The sequence below is a fragment of the Myxocyprinus asiaticus genome, chromosome 36, assembly GCF_019703515.2.
Source record: "Myxocyprinus asiaticus isolate MX2 ecotype Aquarium Trade chromosome 36, UBuf_Myxa_2, whole genome shotgun sequence".
NCBI classification, from domain to species: Eukaryota; Metazoa; Chordata; class Actinopteri; order Cypriniformes; family Catostomidae; genus Myxocyprinus; species Myxocyprinus asiaticus.
Window position 1 is genome coordinate 33,049,071 of NC_059379.1, and position 25,040 is coordinate 33,074,110.

At 43.9% G+C, this 25,040-nt stretch overlaps 1 protein-coding gene across 2 annotated transcripts in view; it reads left to right on the forward strand.

The window, feature by feature from the left end:
- Positions 1–25,040, forward strand: part of prkg1b (protein kinase cGMP-dependent 1b) — a 282,644-nt gene that overhangs the window by 8,624 nt on the left and 248,980 nt on the right. Inside the window, exon 1 of one of the 2 annotated variants that reach the window (XM_051673735.1) lies at positions 1,617–2,378. The exons of the other annotated variant lie outside the window; for it this stretch is intronic. Coding sequence (XP_051529695.1) covers positions 2,011–2,378 — 368 coding nt within the window. The 5' untranslated portion in view covers positions 1,617–2,010. Of the gene's footprint in view, positions 1–1,616; positions 2,379–25,040 lie in introns of those variants that run through there. 2 annotated transcript variants of the gene reach the window in all.

Below are 25,040 nucleotides of genomic sequence, written 5' to 3' on the forward strand. Positions count from 1 at the left end.
GTAACATATTTGCCCTCTTTTTCAACTCATGGTGAATGTCTAAATTTAAAAGATCCCTTTCAAATTTAGGCAGAATAATTGAAACAGTGTTTAAAGAGGATGGATTTTTTATTTATTTATTATTATTATTATTATTATTATGTGTGTGTGTGTGTGTGTGTGTGTAAATGATAATTTCAGTACATATGTAAATATAATTAAAGTAGTAATAATATCACTAACAAAATATATTTGCAAGGAGTTCCACAAGCAATTAGATATAACAAACATGGTGTTGCTGTATTACTCTGTAATTACCAATGTAATTACATAGTAACATGAACACTACTGTAAAATGTGTTCTTGTTTATTAAAAACAAGCCAACAAATAGAATAAAATGAACTGTAGAGAGTAATTTTAATGTAGGTATACACCTGTATAGCTGTACACCTTCTTGCGTTTTACTCATGCACCATTTACATTGGAAAGTCTGAGTTTAATAGGCACAAAAGGTTTTAACAATATTGATAATGAAACGTAAAACAACAACAACAACAACAACAACAACAACAACAAATAAACCATCCAAAATGATAGCCAGCAGATTTTATGAACATTTCATTATTGTAATTTTATATCACCTTTGCCAGTTAATTTAGTATTGGTTAGCATCTTTCAAAGTCCATTTTATGAAAGTGACATTTGTGCAATATGTCAAGTTTCATAATAATTAGAGGCCCCTTTAAACTGCAGGTAGATATTTTTAAAAACTTGTGTTTCTTGCCAATGGATGTTAAAAAGCACAAAATGCACAAAGCTCATTTACAAGCATGTAGTGTATTATCATATATTTTGATAAATATATATATATATTTTTTAAAGGGATAGTTCACCCAAAAATGTAAATTCTCTCATCATTTACTCACCCTCACGCCATCCCAGATGTGTATGACTTTCTTTCTTCAGCAGAACACAAACAAGGATTTTTAGAAAAATATATCAGCTCTGTTGGTCCATACAATGCAAATGAATGGTGATCAGAACTTTGTAGCTCCAAAAGTCACATAAAGGAAACATAAAATTAATACATAAGACTCCAGTGGTTAGATCGATGTCTTCTGAAGCAAAATAAAAGGTGTGGGTGAGAAACAGTTAAAAAATTAAGTCCTTTTTTTACTCTAAATCTCCACTTTCAGTTTCACATCTGAAAGTCACATGTGGTGCCTGTTTAGTTTCTCTTTCACATCTGAAAGTGAATGTTAAAGTGGAGATTTAGAGTAAAAAAAGGACTTAAATATTGTTCAGTTTCTCACCCACACCTATCATATTGCTTCTGAAGACATGGATTTAACCACTGGAGTCATATGGATTACTTTTATGCTGCCTTTATGTGTTTTTGGAGCTTCAAAATTCTGGTCACCATTGACGCATTGTATGAACCTACAGGGTTGAGATATTCTTCTAAAAATCTTTGTTTTTGTTCAGCAGAAGAAAGAAAGTGGGATGGCATGAGGGTAACTGAATGATGAGAGAATTTTCATTTTTGGGTGAACTATTCCTGGCTGTAGTCACAAAACAATCCCTTGTTTTTATGTAGCCTGCATTTGAACATAGCTGTTCACTTTGATTAAAGGAAAGGAAACTGTCCTCCAGCAGTAGAACCTCCCTGTAGCCTAAAGGCTCTCATGTGCTCTTGTAAGGTAGCGCACTTGAACGCTCTTCACGGCTGGTAGGCTACAGGTGCGCGCTTATGTCTTTTCTCATTGGCTCTTCAGGGTAGCCGCTTTCACTGCGCGCTCATGGCGTTCCTTTAGCGCTCGACGCGCTCCACAGCTGCGACTGACGTATTTGGACAAGAAATGAATGCCGTGTGAAACTTCATCTCCCGAATGCGATGCTTGCTTGCGCCGTGGGTGTTTCCCCGCTCATTCCTCCGATATAAGTGATCAGAAAGCTCACCGGTGTATCCCTGAGGTGTATTTTGCGGCATTCTCACGGGATATCAGACAGAAGCGGTTTGTTTTAATTTCATGACCGAAAACGGAGTATTCGCTAAGTTGGTGACGGCTGTGGATCATTTACTCTGGGGAGACATGGGTACTTTACGCGATCTCCAGTACGCGTTACAGGAGAAGATTGAGGAACTGAGACAGAGAGACGCGCTTATTGATGAACTGGAGTTAGAGCTTGACCAAAAAGATGAACTGATTCAGAAGCTCCAGAATGAGTTGGACAAATACCGATCAGTTATCAGACCGGCCACTCAACAAGTCCACAAGCAGAGCGTCCTTCAAGAACATCAGAGGACCAAGAGACAAGCGATCTCAGCCGAACCAACAGCCTTTGACATTCACGATCTCAATCATGTCACGCTTCCTTTCTACCCAAAGAGCCCACAGTAGGTGTCACTTATATGTGATGAATGTTTTATGCAGTTGTTTTGATGAAAGTGACCATCAATTTAAAGTATTCATAATTTGTATTACTGATGCCATTATGCATGCAATATTTTAGTGACGCATCCATTGTGCTGCACATATAAATCAAATCTTATGCAAGTGCTCTTGGTCAGTGGTACACCTCGAGTTCTGCATGAGTAGCATAATCATTGTCGTCCATCAAACCCCTCTCTTTTCTTTCATTCATTACTTTTCTAATATGGATTATGAATATAGGCAGGCATTTGTACATAACAGCCAGCATGTCTGCTGTTTCTACCTGTTGATTCTGTGTGTCAACTTTGAAACAGAGAAAAACTGTATATTCGAATGCAGACAACAATACAGTTCATACTGTTATTTAAAACAGAACAAATGCATTGAAAACTAAATCTTATTCTGCATCGTAAACATGTCAGCTTATACTTTATTGTCATTGCGCAGAGTACAAGTGAATGCCAATGAATGTCAGTTTCAGCCCATGAAATACAGTTAGCATCTAACCAGAAGTGCAAATAGTAATATAGCATACTGTATATATAAATTATAGTAAAGTGCAAACTGGCAAATAAGGCACAAATGTCTGTATAATGCAAGTGGTCATTGTGTAGAAGACATTGTATAGTTGCCTACAGAATGTGGTTCAGAAGAGTGTAACGTTTTCTAAATGTAATAGTTTGTTCTATAAAAAATTATATTTTCAGCAGAACAATTTGAGCGAAAAGTTGAATTGAAAAGTTTAAAGAGCATCTTTTGTTCTTCAATGGAAGTAAGGAAATCTGACCTTTTTGGTCAAAGTCACAATTTGCTTATTTGATTATAGAGTTAAAGATAGAAGCTTTACCATTTCTTATTCATTTTACATCAAAATGTTTCTTTGTTTAAACTTTTTCATAAAAACTTATAGTTGAAATTGAAAATTCTCTCATCATTTACTCACCCTCATGCCATCCCAGATGTGTATGACTTTCTTTCTTCTGCAGAACACAAACTGAGATCTTTAAAAGAATATCTCAGTTCTGTCTGTCCTTACAATGCAAGTGATTGGTGACCAGAACTTTGAAGGTCCAAAAGGGACATAAAGGCAGCATAAAAGTAATCTGTACGACTCCAGTGGTTTAATCTATATCTTCTGAAGCAATATGATAGGTGTGGGTGAGAAACAATCTATATCTAATACTTTTTCTTTTCTTTTTTTCTTTTTTTTTTTTACTAAAAATCTACACTTTCACTTTCACATTCAGCCACCTACTGGTTGAGGCTGGTCAAAGATGGAGATTGATAGTAAAAAGGACTTAAATATTGATCTGTTTCTCACCCACATCTCTCATATTGCTTCTGAAGATATGGATTTAACCACTAGTTAATGTAATATGTAAATATATAAAAGACAATTCTTAGTAACATATATTGGAGCACAACAGTGCCCCACCCACTTATTCAGCATCTGGGTTCCGGAAGTATTTTTCCAATACATTTTTTGCATAGGCTTTTCATAAAATCATCCATAATAGAGTTATAAGCCATGAACCAAACCAACCAGCTCCAGGGTGAATCACAACATCACAAACTTTGTTTTGAGGCAAAAAAGTATTTGAAAATTAGACAAAAAAAAAAGACAAAGGTACAAAGCTGTGCACTTACTGTCTTTCACGAGGGTACAAACTACAATCCCATGAAGCATTGCGAATGATGCAATTGAATAAAAAATTATGGGAATATATCAAACTATTGATTTTAGGTTGTTGATTATAAGCATAGAAACAATATTTTATATATATTTTACATATATTGCATAACATTCAGATATGTACAATTAGATAAGTAGTTTAAGGGTAAAGGGAGGCCGACTTGATAACGTCATTCACAGTGCGTCATGAGAGTGGGCGGTCCCTCTGAGGCACGGTTCGTGGGCTTTGTTGGCTGCGGTTCTCTGCTGTACCATGGGTAATGTAGTTGTTTACCAGGAATTCCGCTATCAAACACAATTTTTAAACAATGAAGTTGAAATAATGCAGACGGATGGCTTCAATGGAAGCATTTACCATTGTTGAATGAACTTGGAGCACACGGTAAGTCTGTCTTAAAATGTTTATATGTTATCGTTGAAAATCAATTCGTCTGTGGAAAAATTGAATGGGACTTTTACTTCCAGAACCAGACTGTTGTGCTCTACAGCACCCTTTCAAGATAAATTTAGGATCATTATTTTGTCCTCAGATGTCAATCGGAAGACTGTACATGAAATATGACAAATATTATAAGCATTTGAAATGGTTTTTAAGCCTTTAAAACTATATATAATGCATGACCAGTTCGATGAAGTTCAGACAACTGTAATGAAATGCACACAACTGGAAAGCAGAGTCGATTCTCTGCACTGTTGAGAATCTTTTCATCTTCTCCTCAGCTGGATCTCTAGAGCAGTATTATATGAAGCCTGCCTTATCCACCGGCATTGCCGTCATTTTCCTCTGCTCTTCATCTCCTCCCACTCACTGTCTCTTTTTCACAGTTTGTGAACATTTCAATACTCCTTGTGTTTATGTCTGGTGGATATTTACTCTTGTTGCTGAGTGGAGTTTGGTCGTGAGCCAGAAGCCTACCATCTTTGTGAAAACGTCACATTCTTTTGTGTTGGAATTCATGAATACTAACCATTCATGGAGTAGTGGATAGGCTCATGTGACGAGGAGGAGGGAGTGGCGGGGCCGTAACGATGGACACCCGGCACTGAATCAGCCCAATCAGCTGGGAGAGGGATAAAGAGGAGCCAGGGACACCAGTTCGAGGGAGAGAGACGCACGCAGCAGGCTTGTGTGTGTTTTGTATTATGCTGGAAAGCAGTTTTATGCTGTGTTTTGTTCATTTGTTTATTAAAAGTTAACGTTGACTGCTCAGCTGATTCCCGCCTCCTCCTTGCCCATAGTGTGAATCCGTTACACCTCACTAAAACAATAAAAAATGATGATTCATGCTCATAATTTTTGATTTGTTTGTTTATTAACATTCATTACTTTATTTATGGAAGGCTGGACATACAAAACTTACCATGGTTTTGCTACAGTAATTATAGCTCAACTATAATATTTGTAGTAACCATATTTAAATTATAACATTCTTGGTAAAAAATGTAATTACAATACAGGAAAACAATAAAATTGATAAACATTCTGCCAAAAACATGGTTAGTTTTGCTAAGGTGACACCATGGTTAATTTGCGATAGGCTACATTTACCATGGTTTTTTAAAACCATTGTTTTCACCACAAAAATGTTACTACAGTAATTACCACTCAGGCTAGGGCTCCCTCTACGAGGCGCCTCTATGCCTTGAAGTGGCATCTGTTCGCTAAGTGGTGTTCTTCCCGACAGGAAGACCCCCAGAGATGTGCAGTCGGATCGGTGCTTTCCTTCCTGCAGGAGAGGTTGGAAGGGCGGCTGTCCCCCTCCACCTTGAAGGTGTATATAGCCACTATATCAGTTCATCATGATGCAGTAGATGGTAAGTACTTGGGGAAGCACGACTTGATCATCAGGTTCCTGAGAGGCGCTAGGAGGTTGAACCCCTCTAGACTGCACTTCATTCCCCCGTGGAACCTCTCTGTAGTCCTTCAGGGTCTACAGGAAGCTCCCTTTGAGCCCTTGGAGTAAGCTGAGCTTAAGGCACTCTCTTTCAAGACTGCCCTCCTGACTGCGCTCACTTTCATGGCAAGAGACCCTGACCGGGCTATGTCCCCAAGGTTCCCACGACCCCTTTTAGGGATCAGGTGGTGAACCTGCAAGCACTGCCTCATGAGGAGGCAGACCCAGCCTTGGCATTGCTGTGACCGGTGCGAGCTTTATGCATCTATTTGGATCACACACAGAGCTTTAGAAGCTCTGAGCAGTTCTTTGTCTCTTTTGGTGGACAGCGGAAAGGAAGCGCTGTCTACAAACAGAGGATCGCCCATTGGGTCATTGACACCATCGCTATGGCATATCAATCTCAGGATGTGCCACCCCCTGCGGGGTTATGAGCCCACTCTACCAGGAGTGTGGCGGCCTCCTGGGCCCTGGCCAGTGGTGCCTCTTTGGCAGACATCTGCAGAGCAGCGGGCTGGGCAACACCCAACACCTTTGCGAGGTTCTACAATCTCTGGGTTGAGTCGGTTTCGTCCCGTGTAGTGGCAGGCACAAGCAAGTAAATTCTGGGACAGCTGGCCGGGTGTACCGCTTGCGCATAGCGCCTTTCCCCTCCCTTGAGGGGAAGACGTGCGCTCTTGACTCCCAGTAGTGTTCACAGAGTGTGATCCCTGGATGAATTTCCTCCTTAGCCCTGTGGCAGGTGAGTTTGCGTAGAAACTCGCTGCCGGCTCAGTAAGTGCACTGGTAAGGCCCTGTACTGAGGTAGGTGCTCCGCATGTGGTGGTTCCCCATAGGTAACCCCATGTCTTCCGCAAAATGTTTCCCTCTTGGTAAACTACGTCTTCCTTGTGCAGAGGGCCCTCTGCTCCAGTCGCCATGCTTGTAGAAATTCCTCCCCCCTTGGGCAGGACCTACCATGCGACTCTCCACATGACATACTTCCGACAAGACTCGGTAAGACCATGTGATGTATTTCCACTTGAAGTACCCCCCCCCCTCCTTTTTCAACGGGGTGTGGTCTCCGTGGTGTCTTCCCCTTGGGAGTGACCCCCCCCCCACCCCCGACGTAGACACTTAGGGCTCCCAGTCAGTTTACAAATTCCACTCTTTCAGGGGAGAAAAGAGAAGGAAAAGAGGCCTCGGCTGGGCCAGCCTGTCCCTATTTGTTGAGCAGTCAACTTGTCCTGAAGGACTGTTCGATGCTCATAAAGAGTGTTGGGGGAGGTTACGTGACGGCCTGGTGCACTGGCTACGAGGCACACAGCAGTCTGCCCGTCACACACCACCACTTCACATAACACAGTTCAGCTAGTTGTGGTGTTTTGTACAGGGACCCCTAGTGTCACTACATCGACACAACGTTGAGTGAGTGACAGATAGGGAATGACCTGGTTACTTTCGTAACCTCCGTTCCCTGATGGAGGGAACGAGACATTGTGTCCCTCTTGCCACAACGCTGAACTACCCGCTGAAATGGCCAGGACCTGGTCTCGGTTCCTCAGCACAAAACCTGAATGAGTGGTTGCATACCAGCTCCTTTTATACCCGTATGTCCGTGGGAGCTTGTATGCAAATTCCACTCGCCAATTCTCATTGGCCTTTTTTCAAAGATCAGAGGTGTTTCGGGCTCCCAAGAGTGACCCCTAGTGTCCCTCCATCAGGGAACGGAGGTTAGAAAAGTAACCAGGACATTTTACTACAGTAACCATATTCTACAGTAACCATATTTTACCCATGATATTAATAGAAAAACCATAGTAATAAAGATCATAATCATTCTGACCATATATATATATATATATATATATATTTTTTTTTTCTCAGTAGTGTGTGTGTATATATATATATATATATTTACTACCGGTCAAAAGTTTTGAAACACTTACTCATTCTTTATTATATATATATATATATATATATATATATATATATATATATATATATATATATATATATATATATATATATATATATATATTATTTTTTTTTTTCACATTTTAGAATAATAGTAAAGTCATCAAAACTATGGAATAACATAAATGGAACTATGGGAATTATGTTGTGAATAAACAAAATCCAAAATAAATCAAAACTGTGTTACATTTTAGCATCTTCAAAGTTGTCACCCTTTGCCTAGAATTTGCAGATATGTACTCTTGACATTTTCTCAACCAACTTCTTGAGGTATCACCCTGGGATGCTTTTTAAACAATACTGAAGGAGTTCCCATCTATGTTGGGCACTTATTGGCTGCTTTTCTTAATTAATTGGTCCAAGTCATCAATTTCAAAAACTTTTTTTTAAATTAAATTTTAGTTTTATAATGAAATAAATTAATATGGTGGCACAATTATATTTTTGTGTACAAAACTAATTTCAAACCTTTAAGCATACTGTCACATTTTGTCTCCCTCATGTTCCCTATCTGTCATTCACTGGACGTTGTGTTGATGTAGTGACACTAGGGGTCATCCTTGGGAGCCCCAAACACTCTGATCTTTGAGAAAAGGCCAATGGGAATTGGCAAGTGGAATTTGCATGCCACTACCCCGGACATACAGGTATAATTCTCTTCAGAGCCGAGCAGTTGTGTTCAGCAAGCTGAATTACTCTGCTGATCCATTCACCTCTAATATCCAGTGAAGCTATTGGATTTACGGCACATAACAGCGGTTTCTCCCCCTCTTGCACCGGCGTTGTGCAGAGAACGCCCCTGGGCGCTTCAGCAGCTAAAAGAGTATATTCTTCCTTCACAAAGAGTATATTTTCCTACTAAAAGAGAGGCACTTACGAAGCATCTTTTTCAAGATGCCTTTTCGTTTGTGTATTATTCCTGGTTGAGGTCGCTATCTCTCCGCTTCTGACGGCCACGATCGCTGTCTCACGTGTTTGGGTGCTTCCCACGTGGAGACATCTTTCGTGGATGGTTCGTGTCCTCATTGTGAGAACATGACCATGGCAACATTGCGGTCGCGGCTTTCTTTCGTCAGAGGGAAAGCCACCCCAGAGGCTCCTTCCATCTAAGGGTATGAGGCAGAGATGGTTAGCACTGGGGGTGATTTTGGGACCTCAATGAGAGCTTCTCAGCTGAGAAACCCCCCACGGACCTCCCATTACCCAGCACGCTCGTGTGCCCCGGTCGAGTTCTGGGATGAGACCGCGGGCTCGTCTCAGGGTGGGTTCGCAATCTCATTCGGAGCTCGCGAAGAGGATGAGTTGTCGATAGCAGCATTGGAGAGTGGGCTCGACACAGAGGACTCGGCTGGTTTCCCACCCTCAGGTGCAGTAGCCCAGTCGCAGGCCGATGCGGAGCTGGCGGCCATGCTTGCCCAGGGGGCTGCGAGCGTCGGGCTGGAGTGGAATCCTCCACTCCCCCCTGATCCCTCGCGGCTTGATGATTGGTTCCTGGGCCCAGAGCACTGCTCACGGCCACGTCCCACCCCGCTCCGCCCCGGTACCTTTCTTCCTGGAGGTGCATGATGAGCTCACGCAATCGTGGTGGGCACCTTTTACTGCCCGGACCTGTTTCGTGGGCTCCTACACTCTCACTACCCTCGACGGTGGGGCAGCCAGGGGATACTCAGAGATTCCCCAGGTGGATCAGGTGGCTGCGGTGCACTTGTGCCCGCAGAGCGCCGCCACCTGGCAGAGCCGCCCGAGGCTCCCGTCTAGGGCCTGTAGGCTTACGTCATCACTGGCAGCTAAGGCCTATGGTGCTGCTGGACAGGCCGCCTTCACCCTGCATGCCATGGCACTCCTGCAAGTGCACCAAGCTAAGGCACTCAAAGAACTGCACATGGGTAGTCCTGACCCAGGACTGATGCAGGAGCTGCGCTCGGTGACCGATCTCGCCCTCCAGGTGACAAAGGTCACTGCGCGGTCTCTTGGGCAGGTGATTTCCACCCTGGTGGTCCAGGAGTGCCACCTTTGGATCAACCTGGTCAAGTCAAGGGAGGCTGACAAGGTACGATTCCTTGACGCTCCCATCTCCCAGGTTGGCCTATTCGGCGACACCGTAGAGGATTTCGCCCAGCAATTCTCGGCGGTCAAAAAGCAGATGGAGGCCATACAACACATCCTGTCCCGGCGTGACTCAAGGTCCTGCACCACGTCTGCTCGTCGCCAAGGGCGTCCCCCTGCGGCAGCATCACCGGCTCTGCCACAGCCCGCCTCTGTAGGCCGGCCCCGGCGTGGAGCCACCCGCAGAAAGCAGATGCCACCCGTCTCATGGTCGGCCACCAAGAACCCAAGGAAGGCTTCAAGGCACCCCCGAGACGGGCAAACCAGGGAGCCAGGAACCCGCTGCACAGTAGCTGGTAAGCAGACCACTCCATCCCCCGGTGGAGGGCCGGGTGGAAAGTCCTTATTTACCTTTTCTGTTGATTTCGCTGCACCCCCTAGGGGCTGCGGTACCCACATTTTCAACAAAAGAGCAGCTTCCTCACTTCCTGAGTCACACATTCGGTGTCCATGGCCATCGTTATCATGACCGCTGGGCACCATTCCTTTTTGGCAGGTACACCACTCCAGAGGTGGGCCCCCCGTCCCCGCACGCCCTGCTGTGGCACAATCACGCCCACGACAGGACGGTTGCGACAGGCCGCAAGGACGATTTTCCTCCTCCCCCGTCCCAGACCGCTCCCATGGTGGGTATATGGAGCCAGGTAAGTGCTTTGATGTCCCCGAATCAGCACGGCCACCAGTGGCTCCTCAGGCTTGAGGCCCCACCCGCTGGTTCGCCCAATGCGATTGTCCCCTTGGTCCCCCTCACCCAGATCTTGGGGGTGTGGCTAGCGCTCCCCAACCCGTTGTGGTGGCTGACCAGGACTATCCGACTCGGCTACGCGATTAAGTTTGGCAGGCGCCTGCCCAGGTTCAACGCTGTCCGCTTCACCTCGGTGAAGGGCGAGAACGCCGCTGCTTTGCGTACGGAGATTGCGTCCCTTCTATGGAAAGACGTGATAGAGCCTGTCCCGTACTGGCAGGCGGGGCCTCGTGGCGGGGCGAAGCTTGAGGTGCCACGTCGAGGAGACTCGAGCCCCGTGGCTGTGCTGAGTCGAGGGACATCAAAGCACTTACCTGGCTCTTGCCGCCCACCATGAGATTCGCAGAGGAGGGGGAGGAGGAGTCTCGTCCCCGAAGTCCATCGGCACTAATCCCGTGTGGGGGTATTCGTGCCACAGCTGGGTGCCCAGGGGCGGGGGATCCGCCGCTGGAGTGCCAACCCTGCCAAATAGGAACGGTGGATGGCAGTTGTGACGATGGCCATGCACACTGGGCATGTGACCCAGGAAACAAGGAAACTGCTCTTTTGCCGAACCTTTGGGTACCGCAGCCTCTGGGGCATGCGGCAAAAAAGGAAACAAAAGATTCTCCTCCCGGCCCTCCACCAGGGGATGGAGTGGTCTGTGCACCAGCTCCAAAGAGATGGGTCTCCTTGCCCCTGGGTCACCCATCTCAGGGGTGCTTCAAAGCCTTCCTCGGTTCTTGGCGGCCGGCCGTGAGACGGGGGGTGTCTGCTTCCTGCGATGGGCTGCACGCCGGGGCTGGGCCATGGGGGCGGGCTGCGGTGGAGCCGGAGATGTTGCTGCAGGGAGATGCCCTTGGCGATGAGCAGACGGGGTGAGGGATCTTGAGCCGCGCCGGGGCAGTATGTGCTATATAGCCTCCGTCTGCTTCTTCACCATCGAGAAATGCTGGGCAAAGTCCTCGACGGTGTCACCAAATAGGCCAACCTGGAAGATGGGGGTGTCAAGGAACCGTGCCTTGTCGGCCTTTTGCATCTCTACCAAGTTGAGCCAGAGGTGGCACTCCTGGACCACGAGAGTGGACATCACTTGCCTGAGAGACCGCATTGTGACTTTCGTCGCCCAGAGAGTGAGGTTGGTCGTCGAGCGCAGTTCCTGCATCAATCCCGGGTCAGAACTACCCTCATGCAGTTCTTTTAGCACCTTGGCTTGGTGTACTTGCAGGAGAGCCATGGCGTGCAGGGCGGAGGTGGCTTATCCAGCAGCACCGTAGGCCTTAGCCATCAGAGATGACGTAAACCTACAGGCCTTGGATGGGAGCTTCGGGCACTCGCACCAGGTGGCGGCGCTCTGCGGACATAAGTGCACCGCGAGCGCCTTTTCCACCTGGGGGAACACTGAATACCCCCTGGCCGCTCCACCATCGAGGGTAGTGAGAGCGGGGGAGCTGAAAGATCGGGACCGGGCAGTAAAAGTTGCCTCCCTCAACCTCGTCAGCTCCTCATGCACTTCCAGGAAGAAAGGAACGGGGGCGGGGCCCCGAGCCCAGGAACCAATCATCGAGCCGCGAGGGTTCAGGGGAGAGTGGAGGGTTCCACTCTAGCCCGACGCTCACGGCCGCCCGGGAAAGCATATCCATCATTTCCGCGTTGGCCTGAGACTGGGCGACCGTTTCCGAAGGAGGAAGCCCAGCCGAAGCCTCAGCGTCAGACGGGACGAGCCCGCTCTCTGATGCTGCGCTCGATAACTTATCATCTTTCGGGGCGCCAAACGAGATGTCGAACCCACCCTGAGACGAGCCGGCGATCTCGTCCCAGCATGTGATCGGGGTAAGCAAGCGTGCTGGGGAATGAGAGGTCCGTGGGGGGATACCCGGCGGAGGTGGTCCCATTGAGGTCCCCAAATCGCACCCAGTGCTAACCGGCATGGCCTCATACCTGTAGGTAGAAGGACCGAGGCGGGGAGCCACTGGGGTGGCTTGCTTTCTTACGAATGCAAGCTGTGACCGCAACATTGCCATGGTCATGTTCTCGCAATGAGGACATGATCCATCCACGAACGATGTCTCCGCGTGGGCAGTGCCCAGACACGTAAGACAGCGATCGTGGCCATCGGAAGCGGAGAGATAGCGACCGCAACCAGGAATAACACACAAACGGAAGGGCATCTTTAAAAAGACATTCCGTGTGTGGCGCTCTTTTATGAATGGAAAATATACTCTTTTTTTCAGAATATACTCTTTTTTGCTCTGCCGAAGCGCCCAGGGGCATTCTCTGCACTGCACAGGCACAGAGGGGGAGAAACCGCTAAAATGCGCCGTCAAATCCAGCAGTCTTTAGCGAGGTGAGTTTTTCTAGAGGTATTGAATTCAGTGCACTGAATGCAACCGTTCAGCTCCAAAGAGAAAATCTGAATGAGTGGTTGCATACCAGCTCCTTTTATACCCGTATGTCCGGGGGAGTGGCATGCAAATTCCACTCGCCAATTCTCATTGGCCTTTTTTCAAAGATCAGAGGTGTTTCGGGCTCCCAAGAGTGACCCCTAGTGTCACTTCATCGACACAACATCGAGTGAGTGACAGATAGGGAACCATATTTAATTTTCATAATGGATGGATATTTGGCACAGAAACCCAAAACTATTACAAGGGATCACAAAACTTATTGCGAGGGAACACAAGCTATTGTGAGGAAACTTTTTGTAAGAAAATGCAAAACTTAATAAAATAAATTCCATCCCTGTCTTCTAAGGGGCTCTATTCTTAAATGTTTTTTATGGAAACAAGTCAACTCAGGAAAGAAAACTGTTTGTCAAGCCATTTCATGGGGTTTTTAAATATGACTAGAAACACCATGCATAGACAGGGTTGCATAATTTTATTAACATCATTTATTTTTTTAATCTCTGTGTGAAACTGGAGAGATGGTTGCAGTTTATTTTAATTGACAGTTTGGCTGTTGTCACAGGTTATAATGGTGGAAGCAATAATACATCTATTGCAACAATAATTGTGTTGCAGCCACAGACTTAACAATGCTCCCAATTGAATATTTTAAAGCACAAACATTTCAGAAAGGTTACAATTATACTTCTTTTGTCCTTTACTGGGCTGATGCATAACACTGACCTTTAAGAGCAATTGCTGCAACACCTGACATTTCTTTTAACATGCTTGTTAGAGACACCGGCAAAACAACAATCAGTCGTGTCTTCAAATAGGCCCTTGTGAAGTTTTGTGGAATGTATCCATCTTGCTTCCCACCAAAACAGCATATTTTCTCCTTTTAAGGCAAACGCTCAGTGTGTACTCAATGTCTGGGCAAACATAAATCTTTGTTAAACAAAAGAGCAGAGAGTGGGTTAAGAAGAACTGTAAAAATCATGCTGGGAGAGAAGGTCTGTTAGGAGAAGATGGCAACACATACCGCAAGTGTGCCAATCTGTCACTATCTGCCAGCCTCTCTGAAGTTATTCAGCGTGGCTTAATAAAGCCATGCTCCATCTGGCTAAAAAATCATGTCTGCATTCCATGAGTGGCCTGCCGGGACACCATAATGATGCCTCAAATATCAAAGACTCTGATTAAATTGAGGCTCCTGATGCGAGTTGGCATTTTCTCTCTTTTTTTGCTATGGTAACCCCTTCGGAACGGTGCTGTTGCTAGCCTCTGAAGACTATGAAATCCGTCCCCCATCTGCAGCCATGTGCTCAAAGAGAAAGTTTGGTACTAGGCTGTGATGGCCTCTTAGATCACTTGTAATGAATGTGAGGAAACAGGGTTTCACACTGATTGTTGACTAGGTGATCAGTGGTGTCACGTTCTTACGTCCTCATTAACATGTAAAATTGATGTAGGACCGCACAAACCTAAGCAAGCCCTTGTGCTAATGTTTACAATGTTTTGCGCAGAAAAGTATATAGAAGTTGGAGTGTCTGAAAATTAAGCTAAAAAGGGAATTTGTAGACTGCTCATTCTTCAGAACTATAAACAGTTACAGTATAAAAAGTGATGTACTCCTATTGGTCTATCATTAGATGGCCTTCGTAATACCAGTCATAACCAAAATTTCTTAAAATGTCAGAAATTCTTTGGAGACTAAAGGCCTATTCACACCAAATCCGGGCCGAATTTGCGAGATGAACTGCCACTGAAAGGTCTATTCACACGAAAATGACATTTTTTTTTCTCAGGCTATATAAAAAGCAAATTCACTCCTGAACAATAGGTGGCACTTAACGAAAAGCAATTTTATTCCACTAATTTTTGTGTATCTCATAAGCTTTTTGATTTAAATTTCATGTACTCCACTTCACAACAGACAAATGTTAATGAAACGTTAGTAAAGCTTACTAACAATTTCATAATCACAAGAATACTTCAAATAAAATACATTTAATAAACACTCACCATTTATTCTGCTTTTTTTCTGCAATTCCTTGCCATAACTCCATCCTCTCCGCATTTTTGTAGCCGCTGTGGGATATATCAAATAATTTATTGTGCTCAGATACCAAAGACAAGAGCAGCTCCACCAGAACCCTTCTAATAGGTAGGCCTACAAGCTTAGCCTAAAATAGCTAAGTGGTGGTACACTGGCGAGGAGACAAGAGGTCGTTCTTTTTGAATTAATGTCTATGGAGGAGATGCCTCAGTACGCTGAATAAACTTCTTTTATGAGGAAACAGCTCATCATTTAATGAATTGACCACCAGTCTGGTAATCTTCAACATGTTTTACACTAAACAATCCTTTTAGAATTAAATACAGTATGTGTGGTGTTTACTATGATACAATTGCTGTTTTATAAGAGAAGTCACAATTTTGCGACAGGTAGGTGTCACTTTAAGGCTCTCCTCATTCATTTGTTTGGTATCCCCAAAGTTGACTCACTGGCGTAACACGCTAGTTGACCATTACTAGCCATTACACTCTCTCCTCTGATAGAGACACAGAGGTTGTTATCTCCATATATGTAAAAGAATCTCTGGCTCCACATCCATCTTCAATGCCAGTTCCTAGTTGTTCTTCTTTTTTGTTGGTTTCTTAAGCAACTTTTGATGTGCTGGCGCCACCAACAGGCTGGATTTTGTAGCTATAGCGGCTCAGGACACGTGACTAAAAGCTCTTATCTTCGCAGTCCAAAGAAAACAATGCACATTCTCTGTAAATAAACCTTTGGATTGACGGTGGGCGATTGTGAATAGTGCCTTAGGAATCCTTTGTTCCTATCCAAACACTTCAAACAGAAAATTCAGCATCAGTGTAAGAAGGGTTTAAAATTTAGAAAGGCAATTAATCGGCCATCAGTGAATATGTCATACCAAGTGATCAAAGACTGCCGATTTTGTCCTATGATGAAATAAATAATTTACAAATCCCCAAATTTGTCTCAGATTGCAAAATCTCGATCAAAATTTTATAGTGTACAGCCGGCTTTAAACAGAAGTGGGATGTAACTTTGAAATATGTTACATTATATGCTGTTTTTCTTTTTTACATTTCTTTTTGAAATATACATTTGCACCTTTTGCAGACACTTTTATCCAAAGCAACATACATTACATTCATGATGTAATTTTTTTCTGTATATGCGTTCTCTGGAATTTGAACCCTGTGACCTCAGCATTGCTAGTGCCATTCTCTAATAGTTGAGCTGCAGAAACACAAAAGCATAATTTCTGTTACATTTATTCTGTAATATCTTGCTGTAAATCAAAATTGCTCTGGAACAGTGTGTAGGCTTTGGGCCACATGGACCATTTCTGGTATATTAGCCTTTGGGAACAGATGAGCTAAAATTAGGCATACAAGAGTGAATTGCAATCTTACATGAGAACATAGTCACCCTAAAAGTTATCAGCAGCCTTTATTCAGGTCAGTCTGCTTATAAATGTGGGCGTGGGCTCTGACTGTGATCTGCTATGTGGACTGCTTCTAAATGATTTATGGATTAGTGAATTACCATTCAAATACTGTATGTCATGATACGAATGGTCCAGCATGGGACGTGGCGAACAGGGTACGATATGAATGAAACAGACTTTAAAGTCAGCATGAAATCTAAATTGACTCCATTTACCTTCTTAATACACATTCCTGGTTTTATTGTGAATTATTCATCGGGGCACATTATTCCAATGATTTTTTTATTTCAATTATTTTTAATTATTTTCTTTGTCTTTGTAATCAGAATGTAATAACTTGCTCCACCTCTGAAACTACTTTCTTTTTGAATGGAGTTTCTTTCAATCCAATCAATTTCAAATGGATCCAATCACTTCTTGCCCTCTATAACTGGGTGATTGATGATTTCGCGACATAACTGTTTTAGCCTTATCGACTAGTCCTATATTGTTTTGTCTCATTAAATATCTCTGTGGTGATGTGTGCGTGGCCAAGCGGAGTCTGTGGAGAGCGAGGCCGGGAGAGGAAGAACGGTAATGATTGACACCTGTGCGTTTATGTTGAGCTGAAACGCTACCAGTTTGTGCTATACTGAAAAGTATAAAAAATAAAAGGCTTATGTTGGATTGTTCACCTAGCCCCCACCTCCTCCTTCAGTGCAGAGCTAGTGATCTTTCACAGTGGTCATCATGGAGTCTTCGCTGCTGGCCGAATTGTTCAAGACCCTCCACCAAACACAACATCAGACTCTGCTTGTCTTGCACGTGAAACAGGAGTAGCGGTTCCAGGTGCTCCTCCAGGCTCAAGCGGAGGACCGTCAGGTGTTACGGAGCTTGGTTCACCAGTAGGGGTCTTCAGCCATGACCCCAGACTCCCTTATGGCCGTTCCTCACATCACGCTCATGAAGATAGGACCTCAGTACGACCCAGAGGCTTTCCTCGAGATCTTTGAGTGGATGGCTGGAGCATGGAAGCGGCCCCCCTACTGCCGCTGTTGTCTGGGGAAGCCAAATTCATGGCCCAACATCTTCCTGCGTCCAACCTCCAGGTGTATGAGGACTTGAAGCGAGCCATCTTGCAACGGGTCGGCCACAGCGCAGAGCAGCACCGCATGCACTTCTGCTTGCTGACGCTTGGCGAGCGTGGCCACCCATTTGCCTTTGCCCAACAGCTCCGTGACTCCTGCCGGTGTTGGCTGCTGGCAGCCGAACGCGACGCCATGGCAGTGATCGACCTGTGGTACAGGAGCAGTTTATTAACCGGCTACCGAAAGGGACAGTGCAGTGGGTCCAGTACCACTGACTGGCGTCACTGGATGGGGCGGTCCAGACAATATGGCGGCGTATTCAGGGGCTGACAAGCCCTCTTCTTTTCTCTCTCTCTCTCTCTCTCTCTCTCCTCCCTCCCCCTCTCCTTTACCTCATCCTGTTCCTATTCCCTGGAAACAGGGAATTCCGACTCCAAAACCGGTTCCCCGGTCCCGTAGGCCGTTCAACCTGCTGATTTTCCCTGGTGAATCCGCTGCCATGGTGTGGGTGTGAAGTCTGGGCCAGTCTGCTGGAGTTGTGGAGAATCTGGGCATTTCCAGGACCGATGCTCCGTGATGAAGGTGGAGACATTGGTATGGATCCCTGACGCACCACAGGCTGCCCCCTGATCGAGCAGGAGCGTACTGGATACCTGTGAATATTAAGGAGGGACCATACCAAGCCTTGGTGGATTCAGGTTGTAATCAAACCTCCATTCACCAAAGCTTGGTTCAGTCCGAGGCTTTGGATACGAGCCGGTGGGTGAAGGTAAGGTGTGTGCATGGGGATATTCAAAATTACCCTGTAGTGACGGTCATTATTTATTCTCGGGGACAAAAGCAAGTGTTGAGGCGGTGGTTAGTCACCGCCTCCCACTAATTTTGGGTACGAATTGGCCGGCATTTACTACTTTATTAAGGGGAATCTGTGTGTGGATGGGTCCTAAAACAAAATGTATCGGTGTGTGGTGTGTGATTCGCTGGCTGGGGAGGCGGTGCTAGGGGCTGTCTATGTCAGCTCCACAACAGGAGGACGTAAGGGAGGAGAAGCCTCAGCTTCATAGCCCTTAGAGGATTCCCTGCAGGGGAATTCCCTCTGGAGCAGACACGAGACGAGACCCTTCGGCACGCCTTTAATCACATGAAAGTGATTGATGGTCAATGCCTCCAGCCAGACATTGCACTCGCATATCCATATTTTAAAGGTCTTCTGTACGGGTTTGGATCCACGTTTTATATGGTCAGCTGGGCCCGGGGCGGGTCCCATTCTATTGCTGCGGGTCCCAGGTCTGTTTAACATTGTGTGTAATACCCGAGTCGATCCGAGAAGACCCGGCTGCGATCAGATAGTGCTGATGATGATGGTGCTGTGTGTGTGTTTTAACTGGCAACATTGTAAAATTAGGATGAGAAGGTGCGGGTCAGGAAATAAGGTGAAAAACAGAGCGGAGCCACAACGAGCTGAGTGACGTCAAAGGCAGAGCGGAGTTAAGGCACACGATAGCAAATTAACAATGCTAACGTTAGCATCTGTGGCAATGAACGAGCAATCATTGTTATTGTTCAAAAGGGCAAACAGTTGAAGATATCTTATGCGAGATACTAAAAAACTGCAAAGCTGATTCTAAACAAGTTGCGTTTGTCATCCGTCACCGTGACAGCAAGAGGACTTTTGAAGCTGAAATAATGAGACACACTGGGGCAATTAACACAGGAGAATTTTCTCCAGGCTCAAGAATGTCAAAGCTGGCTGTATAATAGGGGTACTCGGCTATAAAGGAGATAAAGTCCTTGTATTACTCCCCACATCAAGCTCTAAATTACTTGCCAAGTGGAAAGGTGACACGGCAAGTTGGGGAAATCAATTATGAGGTGAAACGAATGGATAGAGGTGGAGCACATCAGATTTACCACCTCAACCTCCTAAAACCATGGAGAGATGGTGACTGTGGTTCTAGAGAGCAAGGAGCTCGGCCCGGAGGTGAACTTAAAAGCCCGGTCACTTATGGAGACCACCTCTCACCATCCCAAGTCACAGAGGTTGCCAGGTTGCAAGGAGAATTCTCCGACATGTTCTCGCCCCTTCCGGGTCGTACGAATCTCATAGAGCACCATATAGACACGACACCAGGGGTAGTGGTACTTAGTCGTCCCTACAGATTACCCGAGTTCAAAGAAGTAGTTTGGGAAGAATTAAAGGCCATGCTGGATATGGGGGTAATAGAAGAATCCCACAGTGACTGGGCCAGCTCAGTGGTTTTGGTTCCTAAAAGCGACGGCTCAGTCCAGTTCTGTGTGGATTATAGAAAAGTCAATGCGGTGTCTAAATTTGATGCGTACCCGATGCCATGGATTGATGAGCTGCTTGATCGGTTAGGCGTGGCTCGCTTTTATTTGACACTAGATTTAACAAAGGATATTGGCAGATCCCCTTAACTCCCATGTCTCCTGAAAAGATGGCATTTTCCACACCGTTCGGAGTACACCAATTTGTGATGCTTCCGTTCATTTTTTTTGGGACCCCAGCTACGTTTCAGCGGCTCATGGACAGAATCCTCAGACTGCATGCTGCTTATGCCGCTGCCTTTCTAGATGACCTCATAATTTTCAGTAATGATTGGAAGCAGCACCTGAGGTCATTGAGATGGGTGGGACTCACGGCAAACCAAAAAAAGTGCAAAATTGGGTGGCAGGAAATACGGGATCTGGGCTTTCACTTGGGTCTTTGTAGGCTCAGTGCTGGAGTTTTTACAGGAGCATTTTGGTGGTCGGGGTTGCACCGGCAATGCTTAAAGTTTATGTCTCCGCCATAACAGAAGAACATAGTAGTAGTGGCATATGAATGGGGTTTAATCGGTAGACATTCTCTTGTCTCACACTTTATGCACCTGCACATGTTAAGGCCTTTTCAACCTGTTCACGTCCTTTCAGGGGATTTGTCGGTGGTGTTTGAGGCACTCTTGCATGCCCCATCTGAGCCCTTGGCATCAGTTTCTGATACATTTCTGACCCTTAAAACTGCCCTGCTTCTGGCATTGGCACTATTTTAGAGGGTTGGGGATTTACATGCCTTGTCGGTCATTACATTGTCTACAGATTTCGTGCAAGGGTTGTCAAAGTTAGTTTTGAGACCCCGCTTGAGTTTTTTACCCAAGGTTGCTTCTACCCCATTTTGCTCACAGGTCATTCTTTGCAGTCTATCTCTCCTCCCCCATTCAGGTCAGATGAGAGTGAGTGGCTGCATATGCTGTACCCTGTTATAACTTTGTGTGTCCATGTTGATCGCACTATCCAGTGGCATAAATGAGAACAGCTGTTTGTGTGCTTTGGTCGCCGAACCAGTGGATTTTGGTCACTTAGCAGAGGCTGTCTCATTGGCTTATGGATGGAATTTTGAGTCCTTATGAGGTGCGCAGTTTGCCTTTACCTATGGGTATTCGGGCTCGTTCTACAAGGAGTGTGGCATTCTCGTGGGCTTTGGCTAGAAGTGCATCCTTGGAGTACACTTATATGGCAGCAGGTTGGGCCTCTCTGCATACTTTTGTCAGGTTTTATAATCTGGATGAGAGTTTTCACTTCTGTTTCCTATGTTCTCTCTGCTGGAACAGGAGTCAACTTAATTTTTTATATATATATAGTCCACTTGTGTGCTGCTATATGCTTGCTACATGGGCTGATACAGTTGGCAGCTAATGGCAATTGGTATGCACATAATGAATGCACGTCCTTGAATGCAAGTTTTATAGCAGATTTATTTGAACTGCTCAGGTAATGCCAATGGAATGACACATTTTAGGGGTGGCTGAAATTATAACTTTAATTCAAACAGAGCTCTATAGAAAGTATCTTAAAATTTAGAAATAAGTCTTCATAGTACGATACGAGTACCTCTTACGACCCTCCAACATCTCGTTTTGACGTTCTTTGGGGTCAGGCCCCCCACAAACCACCCTGTAATTCACACCCTACTGTTCCCAATGCATCAGCTCTGATGCAGTGTCGAAGTGAACTATGAAAGGAAACGTCTTGGTTACATATTTAGGGGACATAGGGAATGAGATGCTGCGTAGCTGGCCATACTCACTTTGTTTTTACTCAACTCAGGGAACCAGGGTTACATACGTAACGAGACATTTTCTTAATATAACTATGTCTTATTAAATATGAGGAATGTGAGGAATTTTGAATTCAAACCCCCGTCCTTTGTCTTTTTTATAAAACTCATTATTGTTGATCGATGGTAGCCTATGTGTGCTTGGCAATAATAGATTGTGTGATTGTAATCTCTTCATCAAGTGATTTGTATTTAATCCCCCATTCAGCATCAGACAGAAGAAACAAATGAGGCCATACTTCTCTAAGCGATTGCACGATCGAGGGGTAAGAAACCACCATGTGAAATTAGTTTATAATCCTATAAATGTTCCATTAGTCTCAATCTCATGTGTCCCTTGGAATTCATATGCATGCAAATGATCGTTTTGACAACACGCATATCCACTGCTGCAGTTATGAGTATGAACTGAACAGTTATCAGTAATGATCCCTCAAGAGTCCTATAAGCAATATGAAATGGTGAACAGTCACACAAACTATAAGATCTACTTGCCAGCTTTTTTCAGACCATTAGTTTACGTATTCTTGTGTACTGCACCAAAACTGGACAAAAAAATACAATCAAGTACACATATGTATAAGGAAATTATCTAAATCCCAAACAATTTATTTAGTTAACCATTTACTTGATGGAGTTAACATGGTTGTGACAGAAAATATAGCACAATTTCATAAAGCTCACCCAAAAATGAAAATTCTGTCACAATTTACTCACCCATATTTTGTGGGTGAGTTCCAACCATGTATGACTTTCTTTCTTATGTTGAACACAAAATTATGTTTCAATGAATACAGGTGACCATCTAAACATTAGCAGGGGATAGACTTATTTTAAAGCTTAAAAAAGGACCCAAAAGTATCATAAAAAGAGTTCATGCGACTTGTGCATCATATTCCAAGTCCTCTTAAGACATAAGCTAGATTTTGGATGAAGCAAGTCATTTTTTACTTAAAATTTTGACATCCATTGACATTATGAGAGAAGCTTGTTCATAGTGGTTCATGCAAAATCTTGTGTTATTTTGTGTTGAAGACAATGCAAGTTCTTGCTTGAACATGCATACCTCTGTACGAACTTCCCTCATAGCACTCATGAACGCAATTTACACTGAAAAAATAACTTTCATAGGGTTGTTTATCACCCAACCCTAGCATATGCCTTCAGAAGACCTGGAATATGATTCATGAGCCACATTAACTGCTTTTATGTTTAATTCATAATATCTTATGAAAATATTTAATGTTTCATAATATCTGACGGTGTAAAAAAAAAACAAAAGGACACAGCTGTGAAACCTTATAAAAGAGGTGTTTTTTAATTAACCACTTCCTTCTGTCAGGACATGATTGTAATAGTTCTTTTAAAGATATATTCATATTTGAGTTTTTTTTATTATTATTACTTGAATATATTTTTTAATTTATAAAATATTGAGTTCTGGTCTGATGGTTTTATGGGTATTGAGTGATTATATAATGCCATAAATAGAAAATAAACAGAAAATCAAATGAAATGTTACATTTGTGTTAAGAACATTCTAGTGACAATCTAAAAGTAGAAATGCTGCTATTTTCAAACTGATCGCAGGTGAAGTTGTCTCAAGAATCAGTGATTTATGTTTACTTGGAGGTCAGTTTTTATGTACAAAGAACTGCCTTTGTTTATAGCTCTGGTGCCCACATGAATGATGAATCAGAAGACATTGTGCTGATTGTTAACGTCATTAGTCCAGACAGATCCATGGATCTTGAGTTCTTATCATTAGCCCATGGGATATTAGAACCCAGTGTGTGAGTGATAGTAATGCAGTGCATCTGAGAAGTCATCTACCACTCCATGTCCCCTTGGGGATCCTGTACTCATGGACAGATGATCCATTTGTAGCCATTTTATATGCCATATTGCCATTTCTAATCGAAGAAGGCAAGTGGTCGAATTTTTCCTTATGCAGACCCACTTGTGCAATCAGTGCCATAATAGATTAATGAAGCATTATACGACAGTTAGTTCTGGTCCTTTAATCTGATTGGCCAATTGACTGATATTTAGTATAACTGCAGTGGAGCATTTCATTGTTTGTATCACTCAGCTTGTCTGTGATTTTATTGAGTAACTTCCATTTTAAATGCAATATCCCCCCAGCAGTTTTCCCATCTCATCATACCGCTAACTGATTAGCCTCCTAGCCCATCATACTCTATGCAGTTTATTACAGATGAATAACAGCAAACCTTTGTAGAGGTTTTTTTTTTTTTCTTTTTTTTTTTTACGGCTACCCTTTGGGGTGCAAGGGAGTAGGATTTAAGCAAGGTGTTGGATTTGCCACAAGACTGGAACTAACTGATGTAAAATTAAATGTAATAGTTGCATGACAGGGAACTTGTAATGCAGTAGCAATAGCTAGGCCATTTGAAATGCATTGTGAAATGGATTTTGCCGTTTTCATTGAATATGAGTCATCACATAGAGCTCCGATCCACTGCATAAGAAGGAATTAATCCATTGATGAGGTGAAGTATTGATTGCATTCACAAAGACCCAGGTATGGGGGATTCTCTCAGATTTTCTCAAATGCTAATTTCTGAGATTTACACCTCTCTGTGAGTAATCTCACATGCTGTGGTTTTGAATGGAGGTGTCTGGGATCTCTAGAGAAACTAGCAACATTTTGGCAGTTCTGTGAAATTGAAGTTCCAATTTGGTCAGAGGAACCCCACAGTTCAGTCTAAATCTTATGTTCCCCTTCATATTCATATGCATGAAATCTGATATTGTTTGACTTGGACAACATGAATATTCACTGCTGCACTTTAGAGTTAGAATTGAGCAGTTATCAGTAGTTATCTCTTGAAGGAATGTTCTGGGTTCAGTACAAGTTAAGCTCAATCGACAGCATTTGTGGCATAATGTTGATTGACACAAAAATGTATTTAGACTCGTCCCCCATTTTCTTTAAAAAAAGCAAAAATCGAGGTTACAGTGAGGCACTTACAATGGAAGTGAATAGGGCCAATTTTTTGAGGTTTTAAAAGCTGAAATGTGAAGCTCATAATTTTATAAAAGCGCTTACAAATTCTTCTGTTAAAACCCATGTATTATTTGAGCTGTAAATTTGTTTTAATCATAATTTTTACAGTCGTTTTAGGATTTTAGGTTTTGTTGACATGACATCGTCATGCAACGGAGATGTAAAATTGG